The 11,962-nt window shown below is 31.8% G+C and overlaps 2 protein-coding genes across 2 annotated transcripts; both read right to left on the bottom strand.

Annotated features, from left to right (window-relative positions):
* Positions 1 to 2,661: 2,661 nt before the first annotated feature.
* On the bottom strand, positions 2,662 to 3,255 carry LOC148205553 (uncharacterized). The gene has a single exon (XM_088104763.1). It carries the CDS (start codon positions 3,253 to 3,255, stop codon positions 2,662 to 2,664), a length of 594 nt encoding a protein of 197 aa, XP_087960889.1.
* Positions 3,256 to 3,274: 19 nt separating this feature from the next.
* On the bottom strand, positions 3,275 to 4,703 carry LOC148205552 (uncharacterized). Its single transcript, XM_088111250.1, has one exon. It carries the CDS (start codon positions 4,554 to 4,556, stop codon positions 3,282 to 3,284), a length of 1,275 nt encoding a protein of 424 aa, XP_087967376.1. The 5' UTR covers positions 4,557 to 4,703; the 3' UTR covers positions 3,275 to 3,281.
* Positions 4,704 to 11,962: the final 7,259 nt, after the last annotated feature.

The following is an 11,962-nucleotide window of genomic DNA, read 5'->3' as shown; positions in this document are numbered from 1 at the left end:
CATCCCTATTATATAATAACAATTATTACATAATAAAGACGTCAACATTCCAATAAAGAGAACAGTCGGATCATGACGTGTAATTAAATGTGAAATTACAGTCATCCAGAAATAAAAGGAACTGAAATTTAAACTTCAACAGTTTATAGATTCGAACACTACATGTGTTCAGATGGGAAACTCCTAAGAAGACTACTCTGCAACCTTAGTATCCTCCAGCTCTTACTCCAAAGGGATTTCCTCAACAACGTCTGCTCCCATCCAAGTGGATGATCATCGCCAGAGAAACATACCCAAACAGCACACAACACAAACAATGCAAGGGTGAGCTAGATATATAAAAAAAAACATGTTATATCAATATCACAGTTAACTCATGGTGTCATACATAGATTTATATAAAAGAACAATTATAGCATGCTCATTGAACCACGACTCACACATCTTTACACTCGCATAGTTCTGCTGGCACTTCCCAACACTATGCAAGGTAAATCCACACATATGACTCATCCGGATTTGTATAACTGTCGAACCAACAGTCGTCTTTGCACTCGCATAGTCTGTTGGTCTTTCTCCAACACTAGCAAGGTAAATCCCCAACCTGCCTATCTCTGCCATCAAAGGCTATAGACGAGGACCTCCCTCTACTCTCACCACTGACACTGTTCTTCTCTATGTGAGCATGAACAATGCTTTGAGTGTAGGGATAGACAGACCGATCCTAGGTTCACTACAGTTATACTCAACAACCACAACATTACATAGTCATCTCTCCCTGAGATGTCCAATTCATACTCACATACATCATTATAGTTCACAACCATGTTCAGATGCATAATTCAAATGCAATAAAATTCAATCATTTTAGAAATCATACAAACTGAATATATCACAAAATAAATTAACAGTACATAATCTGTTCAATAGGATTTAAGTTAAAAACTTGTCGAGTAGACTTCCAGGAAAGAGAGGTGCGTCACAATGGACAACTTAAGTACCAAATCTTTCCTTAGCCAAAGCGTTCCTCAACTAGTTTTTAACAAATTTCTTATTTACAGATTTAAAACAACAGCATATAATATTAACACCGAAATTTAATATAGATATCAAAAAAATAGAAATTAAGCAATATTAAGATCCCTGAGAAGATACGAAATTAATATCTCTAAATCTGTAACTCCGATTTCAAATCTGAATGGTCACAATAATTCACTATTTGTTATAAACTACATATTAAAATTTCAGGTTGATCCAACGGTTAACTAGATAGATATTGAGGTTTTACCGAGGTAACTCAAGTGCAGAATTTTAAGTGGTTTTCAATTATACTCAAAATGCGAAACTAATTTCCCTAAGCACAGACATTTAATTACAAATCTGAACGGTCAAAATGACTTAATATGTCTTATGAATTACATACTAAATTTTGGGCTCAATCTAACGGTAAATAAAATATATATGAAATTTTTACCATAATAACTTAAGAACAGAAATATAGTGTTCATCAGATTTTTCAAAACTAAAAAAATTATTTTCTCCAAACATAGACTTTTAATTTATAATCCGATCGGTCAAAGTGTATTAATATATCTTAGGAATCATATATAAAATTTTCAAGTTGATCTAACGGTCAAATAAGTCTTAATATATATTTTACCGAGATGACTCAGTAATAGATCTACAAGGGTAATTAATTTACTCAAACATGCAGGATTTATTTCTCTAAGTACAGACTTCTAATTACAAATCCCAACGGTCAAAGTGAAGAAATAGGTTTTAGGATTCATATATTAAAATTTTAGCTAAATCCAACGGTCAAAATAATTAAAAGAAAAGTTTTACCATACTAACTCGAAAATAAGAAAATTATAATCATGAAAACTAAATTTATGTAAGTGAATAGATAACTACCATTACCAAAATTTTAACATACTCATAACTCATATTCATTATCATAACATGGATAAAAAAAATCATATACAAGAAAAAGATTAGCTCCCCTTACCTCTATTCCAGACTTAATCTCCTGCTCCGAATTTGTTTCCCTGAAACCCTTCAGAACCTCTACTCTTCTTACAACTAAAAATTTCTCCCTAACTCTTTCTTCTCTATTTCTCAAGCTCTCACTTGATTCCTCTTTTCTTGGTGCAAAATAACCTTCCCTCCTATGGCTATTTATAGGTAAAAAAATTTACTATTCATTAATATTTTAATATTATTTATTATTTTAATATTATTTAAAAATAATATTTCAATCATTTTCTCACCAAATCTGATCCTAATTTCTACCTACTACTTTCTTCCATGCTAAGGAATCTTAATGCTGAAAATTTATTTTTACTATTTACTTTTTACTATTTACTATTTACTTTTTTTACTATTTACTATTTACTTTTTACTATTCAATTTAAAAAATTTACTAAATAAGTTACCAAAAATTTGAACCTCTCCTTCTAAAATTACTATAATTTTATATCCAAAATTTACATTTTTCTATCCATTAAAATTATTATTACTAATAAAATACTAAAATTTACTACTATAAATATTTTCTTTTTTTTTTTCATGGGTCTTACATTCTCCCCAACAACAAAAATTTTCGTCCTCGAAAATTGCGCTTACACGAACAAGTCGAGGTAAGTTACTCCCACCTCGCCTCTAACTTCCAGGTAGAGTCGCTTGTTCTACCATCCTAGATGACCTTGACTTGTTTGACAGTTCGTCCTCAATCCTTACTGGTTGCACTTGAACCAACAAATCTTCTCCGACTTGCACACCCTTAACTTCAAGCACTGTCCTAAGGTAATCTTCATGCTCACGTGGAGGCGGTAAACCAGAAATTTTCTTCAGGAGAATATCTAAGAAGTCCTTCACAACCGTGAGGTTTACACTCTGATTCTCCTGCGCCGCATGATCCGAAACTTGAGTCGCTTCCATAGGTGATAACACTAAGAAGCAACTATCATCTTCCAAGAGGTCTTGCCTCACGACGTCGATCGACAAAGACATATCTTGGTCTTCATCCGGAAACGACATCTCCTTATCATCGTAGTCGACGAGGGTGCGATTGGCGGATAGTCGATCCATTCCCAAGATTACTTCTAATCCTTGCAAAGGTAAACTGATGAGGTTTACCTTGACCCGACTTCCTTCTACGACCATCGGACAACGGACACACACAGAAAACGTCCCAATTAATCCTGATGCTGGTGTAGACACCAACAGATCAACGTCTAACTCCTCTATAGACATACCCAACTTTTCAACACATGCCTTCGCTATGAAGGAGTGTGTTGCCCCCAAATCAAAAAGCACAACACAGGTAAAACAAGAAGTAAACAAATACCGATGAAGATGTTACCTGAGTTGACTGCCTCTGATCCAACCATGGCGTACACTTTTCCCATCGTCTGAGGTCTGTCACCTCCCCTGGGTGGAGGCAAACCAGTCCTCTGTGCCTGAGACCCTGATCCTACTGCAGAAGTACACTCTGTAGCAAAGTGTCCCTCTTTCCCGCACTTGAAACACTTCACTGTTCTACTTCTCATCGGGCAGTTGCTCCGGTAATGAGGTCCTCCACAGGTGAAACATCTAACGGTGCCGGACGGCTTGGCTGGTCCTGACTGCACCGATGGTGGATAGGATGAACCCCTAAACCCAGAAGAAAAGGATGGTCTAGCGTAAGGGGTCTTCTTAGTGCTAAACCCGTCACGAGATCCAGATGATCCCTCATTCCTAGCAGGCTGATTCTGCTGTCCCTCAGATTCCCCCTTCGTCTTCTCTAGATCACGGGACATCTCCACCAATGTAGGGAATTCTCTGATACGTAACCCCTTCACCAGCAACTTGATATCGCTCTTCAAGCCATTCTCAAACTTTCTGCATTGCCATTCTTCATTCACTGCCATAGTGTTGAAGCGAAGTAAATGCTTGAAGCGATCTGCATACTCTGACACTGATTTGTTGCCTTGCACCAATTCTAGGAATTCTACTTCCTTTGCAAATCTCACACTGTCTGGGAAGTATTCAGTGTAAAATTTGGTCTTAAACAATTCCCAAGTAATAGAAGTCTCATTCCTTTCAAGAATCATCTTCATGCTGTTCCACCAATGGCCAGCTTCTCCGGTAAGCAGATATTGAGTATAGGCTAATTTCTTCTCATCAGGACATCCCTTGGCTTCGAATATCCTCTCCATGTCTCCAAACCAGTGATCAGCTTCATCAGGGCTGCACTTTCCAGTGAATCTTGCTGGGCGATGTTGGAGAAAGCTCTCCAAACTCCACTCTTGCGCAGGAATAACAACGGAAGAAACACTTGGAGGAATCCTAGCACTAGTCATCAATTCCATGAACTCCCTTTGAGTGTTCTCAGAAGACACTCTCGCGTTCTCTGCCGATACCCTTGCGGCTTCAAGATTTTGTAATGCAAAGGTATTCTGTTGAACCAACGCAGTATTCTGCTGTTGCAACGCCTGGAGCACCGCATTCAGCATCTGATTAGAGTCAGGTTGATCGACTCGCGGAGGAGAACGATGAGGAGACGTAGGTGCCATCTTCTGTTCACACAGAAAGAAAGACCATTAGTCTGACTCAAACTAATACAACTTCCTACACGAGACCAGGGTACGCAATCACAAACGAAGCACACCCACAACCTACAGGTTTCTAAGGAAGGAACTGCTCTGATACCATTAATGTAACATCCCTATTATATAATAACAATTATTACATAATAAAGACGTCAACATTCCAATAAAGAGAACAGTCGGATCATGACGTGTAATTAAATGTGAAATTACAGTCATCCAGAAATAAAAGGAACTGAAATTTAAACTTCAACAGTTTATAGATTCGAACACTACATGTGTTCAGATGGGAAACTCCTAAGAAGACTACTCTGCAACCTTAGTATCCTCCAGCTCTTACTCCAAAGGGATTTCCTCAACAACGTCTGCTCCCATCCAAGTGGATGATCATCGCCAGAGAAACATACCCAAACAGCACACAACACAAACAATGCAAGGGTGAGCTAGATATATAAAAAAAAACATGTTATATCAATATCACAGTTAACTCATGGTGTCATACATAGATTTATATAAAAGAACAATTATAGCATGCTCATTGAACCACGACTCACACATCTTTACACTCGCATAGTTCTGCTGGCACTTCCCAACACTATGCAAGGTAAATCCACACATATGACTCATCCGGATTTGTATAACTGTCGAACCAACAGTCGTCTTTGCACTCGCATAGTCTGTTGGTCTTTCTCCAACACTAGCAAGGTAAATCCCCAACCTGCCTATCTCTGCCATCAAAGGCTATAGACGAGGACCTCCCTCTACTCTCACCACTGACACTGTTCTTCTCTATGTGAGCATGAACAATGCTTTGAGTGTAGGGATAGACAGACCGATCCTAGGTTCACTACAGTTATACTCAACAACCACAACATTACATAGTCATCTCTCCCTGAGATGTCCAATTCATACTCACATACATCATTATAGTTCACAACCATGTTCAGATGCATAATTCAAATGCAATAAAATTCAATCATTTTAGAAATCATACAAACTGAATATATCACAAAATAAATTAACAGTACATAATCTGTTCAATAGGATTTAAGTTAAAAACTTGTCGAGTAGACTTCCAGGAAAGAGAGGTGCGTCACAATGGACAACTTAAGTACCAAATCTTTCCTTAGCCAAAGCGTTCCTCAACTAGTTTTTAACAAATTTCTTATTTACAGATTTAAAACAACAGCATATAATATTAACACCGAAATTTAATATAGATATCAAAAAAATAGAAATTAAGCAATATTAAGATCCCTGAGAAGATACGAAATTAATATCTCTAAATCTGTAACTCCGATTTCAAATCTGAATGGTCACAATAATTCACTATTTGTTATAAACTACATATTAAAATTTCAGGTTGATCCAACGGTTAACTAGATAGATATTGAGGTTTTACCGAGGTAACTCAAGTGCAGAATTTTAAGTGGTTTTCAATTATACTCAAAATGCGAAACTAATTTCCCTAAGCACAGACATTTAATTACAAATCTGAACGGTCAAAATGACTTAATATGTCTTATGAATTACATACTAAATTTTGGGCTCAATCTAACGGTAAATAAAATATATATGAAATTTTTACCATAATAACTTAAGAACAGAAATATAGTGTTCATCAGATTTTTCAAAACTAAAAAAATTATTTTCTCCAAACATAGACTTTTAATTTATAATCCGATCGGTCAAAGTGTATTAATATATCTTAGGAATCATATATAAAATTTTCAAGTTGATCTAACGGTCAAATAAGTCTTAATATATATTTTACCGAGATGACTCAGTAATAGATCTACAAGGGTAATTAATTTACTCAAACATGCAGGATTTATTTCTCTAAGTACAGACTTCTAATTACAAATCCCAACGGTCAAAGTGAAGAAATAGGTTTTAGGATTCATATATTAAAATTTTAGCTAAATCCAACGGTCAAAATAATTAAAAGAAAAGTTTTACCATACTAACTCGAAAATAAGAAAATTATAATCATGAAAACTAAATTTATGTAAGTGAATAGATAACTACCATTACCAAAATTTTAACATACTCATAACTCATATTCATTATCATAACATGGATAAAAAAAATCATATACAAGAAAAAGATTAGCTCCCCTTACCTCTATTCCAGACTTAATCTCCTGCTCCGAATTTGTTTCCCTGAAACCCTTCAGAACCTCTACTCTTCTTACAACTAAAAATTTCTCCCTAACTCTTTCTTCTCTATTTCTCAAGCTCTCACTTGATTCCTCTTTTCTTGGTGCAAAATAACCTTCCCTCCTATGGCTATTTATAGGTAAAAAAATTTACTATTCATTAATATTTTAATATTATTTATTATTTTAATATTATTTAAAAATAATATTTCAATCATTTTCTCACCAAATCTGATCCTAATTTCTACCTACTACTTTCTTCCATGCTAAGGAATCTTAATGCTGAAAATTTATTTTTACTATTTACTTTTTACTATTTACTATTTACTTTTTTTACTATTTACTATTTACTTTTTACTATTCAATTTAAAAAATTTACTAAATAAGTTACCAAAAATTTGAACCTCTCCTTCTAAAATTACTATAATTTTATATCCAAAATTTACATTTTTCTATCCATTAAAATTATTATTACTAATAAAATACTAAAATTTACTACTATAAATATTTTCTTTTTTTTTTTCATGGGTCTTACACATATATTTTACTTTACTTTTATAAAATACATTATAGTTTAAAGAGGAAGCATAATCTTTTAAAATATTTTGAAAACAAAAAACACATTTAATCTATTTTAAAATATTTAAATGAATGTATATTGAAAACAAAGTATAAAAATAACACAAAAATTCATTAGAATATCTAAATTATTTCTTTAGTTATGTTTTAGAAATATATGAACAAATTCACATATGTGAGTGTGCTATTGAGTTAAGTTATGGAATATCTAAATTATTTCTTTAATTATGTTTTAGAAATATATGAACAAATTCACATATGTGAGTGTGCTATTGAGTTAAGTTATGGAATATCGAGATAATTTATGGAAGTTGAATTAGATCAAATTACACATATTGTTTGATCGGCTGAGAAAAAATTAAAAATAAAACAATACGTAACAAAAAATAATAAATATATTCGTTGCTAATAAAAATTTTAATTTATTGATAGATATTAATAACAAATTTTACTAATGGATCTATTATCAATCAATTAAAATTTTGAAATTTTATTTTATTGATTAGATTTTTTTTCTAGTAATTTAACAATTTCTTATTTTCTTGTAATGAAATTTTTTATTTAATTATTTTATTGATTTCCTTAAAGATAAACTAACATGACATCCTTTTTCCTTTTGAAGACTAAAAACACATATTTATCTAATTAAATTTATTTTTTATTTATTTTCACCATAACTTTGTTTTACTTAAATTTGTTGGCATTTTGTATATGTATCTATTTGTAAATATTGAATTGTTTATTTGAAGTCTCCCTTGTGTGGGAGAATATTGTGACAAAGCAAAATATTATTGACTTTTTCTGAAGAATTAAACAAATTTTAAACAGATTGTTTGAACTCAACACAATCTTTTACGTGGTTTGAAACTTGATAAAAGTTGTTCATACATTGTTTTTTACTATCTCCTATATTTGTTTGTTACCCTCTAGGTTTACTTTTCTTTTTGCAGATACTAATCTCCTTTAATTTAAAATCCTCCTTTTTAATTTACACAGTTGTTTAAGCTGAATTTCCTCAATAAAATATTCTCTAAAAACTTTTAGAATCATTTGAATTCTAGCTTCTAGAAAATTGACCATGTTTGAAATCTTTTTATTCTACTTCGGAGTGGATGCATTTTCTGTATGTGAATACTTCAATTGATTTGCTTTCTTTGCACTATATCTTGTTTAATCAAACGAGTTTAGTTCTTCTGACACAACTATTCTGCCACAAATGTGTTCTTTTTCTTTATTCTACTTGAATGATGCAACTGTTGATCTTATATAGCCTCTGATATATTGCCACCCTATAATTTTTTTTTTCAAATTTTATTTTCTATTCATATTTAAGGCATATTCAGACATATAAGTCTGTAAAATTTCATGTTGATTTTATAATTTTAAGGATTACTTGGATGTATGAAAAATGTAATGGAATTTGACATGGTGGTGCATGAATTTTGGGAGGTAGTAGGACTGGTAGGTATGTTTGTGTTTCCTTTCCTTCACCACCTTTTCTTCCACTTTAATCAAATCTGATGCTAAAATTGAAAAAGACAAAACATGATTAAAGAGACAGTCCCTAAAAAGCTGTGCCGTATGATTGGATCTGCTTCGTAACATTAACATCCTTCACTTTTGTGTTAAAGGTTAAAAAGCTAAAAATAAAAAAATACAAAAATCCTCCCAAGACCATTTTTTGATTTTCATCAACCATGATCGAAGCATATGCATCAAGACCTTATTTAAAACAACAACATTTCCTTTAATAATAATATTTTAAAATAAAATAAAATAAAAAGTGAGAGAAAAGAAAGAGAAAGACAAAGAGAAAGCAACCCCACGATGAACCAATAAGATTATGCGAGACACGTGGCCAGTGTTTACTTCCGGAGAATGCAAATCTAGCCTTTCTTTTTTTATTATTTATTTTTCTCTAAAAACAAAACAGTATTTTACTGTGTTGGTGTACGGGTGGAGCAATGCGCATGAGCGCAGTGGATAATAGAACCCCGCTTTCATTGTTTGCAGCAGGGTCGCACATGGCACCTCTTTTCTCTCTGTGATATTCTGCATTTAGCTTATGTGATCGATCGTGTGTAGGAGTACTACGTCTTCTATTTCTTCAAACCCATTCATTGTACACGTGTACGGCGATGGAGCTGGTCCACACCTCTGTGTCATCATGAAGACGACAGCGTAATTTTTGCAGTGAAATAAAAAACAGTTAATTCAGTTTGTTAATTTTTGTATGGGCATAGAGATGTGTTAATATTTAATTCCGATGGAAAGCAATAAAGGGCGATGTGGTGAAACGGGAAACACTGTTTTTGTTTTCCTTGGCCTTTGAGAAATGCCAAACAGCAATTCTCAGAGGGTCCCAGTCCAAGTTGGAGGAATGGGAGAAACGGGACGGTGTTTTTTTTGTCTGCTAACTTTAAATTTGTGATGAGATTCCATTTGAAGGTTGTTTGGGGTTGAGGTATTTTTTAATTTATTTATTTTGTTTTGGTTTAGATATGTTTGATTTTAGAGGGTAAATTATTAAAAAAAGGAAAAGAAGGTGGTCCCTAGGTAGGTGTGGGTCCTAGGTTGCCCCTAGGTTTGATTCCTGTATTGGTAGCGGCATGTGATGTGGGAGCCGCAGTGCATGGAAGATGTGAATTTGAAAGGGTCAACCGTCACGTAAACATTGCAACACATCCACCTAATCAACTTCCCACCTCTCAGGACACACATTTTCTCTTCTTTTTTTTTTCTTTCTTTTCTTACTCAATATCATTTTATTTTTAATTAATTCTCTCTTTTATATACATCTTTTAATAAATAACTATGATTAAGGTTATCTTAAATACTTATTTTAATACCATCCATTTAATATTTACCTATAAATGGTGCTTACAAAGACGGTTTATCATGACAATGTTCACGGGTGCAGATATCCTATACCTTTTATAGAAAAACTTTTCCTCTCTTTCAATTCATCCAAAATTACTAAATTAAATCCTATGTTACGAGATTTATCTCAATAATTCTAGTTTAGGTTGTAAGTTTAGGACCATTGATATACATATGGTTTGTTTTTCTCTTTCAAATTCAAAAATTTTCTTTTTTATTGCAATGTTCTGAAAAATGCCTCTTTTAATCTACGTGTTGTGAATATATTATTAAATATTGACTTATGATAATTATAATTTTTTTTACGTGGTAATATATTATGTTTTTTATTATCAAGCTTAAAATTTTTTATTTTAATAATGATTATGTAGAAGACATTTATGAACTAAAACTAGTTTTTTTTTTTTTACAAATTAAACGGACTAAAAGTTCAATTTTAAATTTGTAAAATAATTAAACTTACCTCAAAGGTAAGAGATACAAATGAATTAAGGCTCAAGTTTCTTTTAGAAATAACTTTTAATAGGTAAAGACTAAAACAAAAATGCATAAAACTATAAAAGTTTATCTTTGTTTTCATATTATCTTTCTATTTTTTTTACTCTTTCAAATATGTGTAGAAAGTCAAATGATAAATAAATTTATGGGAAATCTCTATATTTATTGCATGGTTTTTTTAATTAGATTTGGGGACAAGGCTGGGTACCTATGTACTCACTCATCCCCATCCTAGTTCTGTCCACATTCTTATAATTGTCCTTAAACTTATCTTGTCCAATTTAAATTATTAAAAAAACCCACAATTTATTTGGTAACTTGAAAAATATATTATTCTCTTAGTCTTTAATTTTATAATTTTTTATTCTTTTATACACATTTTATTTTGTCTTCTAATTGTTTTATATATATGAAATTTACTTATTTTCAAGATATTTTCTCTTTCATTATAATATTTGTGCCATTAAGTTCAAATGTTGTTTATCAATTATATGAATCAAATAATTTCTGTCTCATATTTAATAATTTCTAATACTTTAATAATTTTTTTTATTTTTCAATCACATAAATATTCTAGTTAATATAAAAAACTTATCTTTTTTTATTCTCTTTAATATTTAATTTTTGTTTTATTTGAAGAATTTTTACTTTTCTAAAAGAATTATTTAAGGTACTTTTTACCTTATCTCATCCTTAATTATACATTTTTTTTCTTTGTACGATTTCGTTTAATGATGTATTAAATTATTTTTAAGACACAATCATTTTAAATTTTTTAATACTTTTATTTATTATTTATTTTTATCACATACAATATTGTTTTGAAGATTCTTTACATAGTTATTTTTATTTTCTAACTCATATAGTAAGTGTAATTTTATAATCACAACTATATAAGATATTTAACTTGTTGTAATATAATAACTTAGTGTATTATCATAAATCTTATTTATCATACTCCAACATAATGGACTTCTAAAGATGAAAAATAGAAGAGTGACAAAAATATTGCAGTCTGGCAGTCGGGTCAAAAAAAGTGGACCGAGATTACCTGTCGAATCCAATATCATTAAAAAGCTTAAATGTAAGGATCTCGTCTTCATCCGCAACAATAATCAAGCTAACTTGGTAGCCCTTAAAAATCCTAAATATAATAAATTCAGCCTCATACACGACAACACTTAGGCCAGCCTCTCCAGCCTCGTCAGCCCGATATCATTAAAAAAACCTAAATCATTTAATATATGAAAATATTTTG

Source organism: Vigna umbellata, chromosome 1 (assembly GCF_029865625.1).
Source record: "Vigna umbellata cultivar VRB3 chromosome 1, Vumbellata_1.0, whole genome shotgun sequence".
Classification (NCBI taxonomy): domain Eukaryota; kingdom Viridiplantae; phylum Streptophyta; class Magnoliopsida; order Fabales; family Fabaceae; genus Vigna; species Vigna umbellata.
The sequence above is the reverse complement of the archived record's forward strand: the minus strand, read 5'-3'. Positions and strand labels throughout refer to the sequence as shown.

Bases quoted from the DNA above. Each gene is read 5' to 3' on its own strand.
- LOC148205553 (XM_088104763.1), bottom strand. From the start codon at position 3,255: ATGTCTATAGAGGAGTTAGACGTTGATCTGTTGGTGTCTACACCAGCA.
- LOC148205552 (XM_088111250.1), bottom strand. From the start codon at position 4,556: ATGGCACCTACGTCTCCTCATCGTTCTCCTCCGCGAGTCGATCAACCT.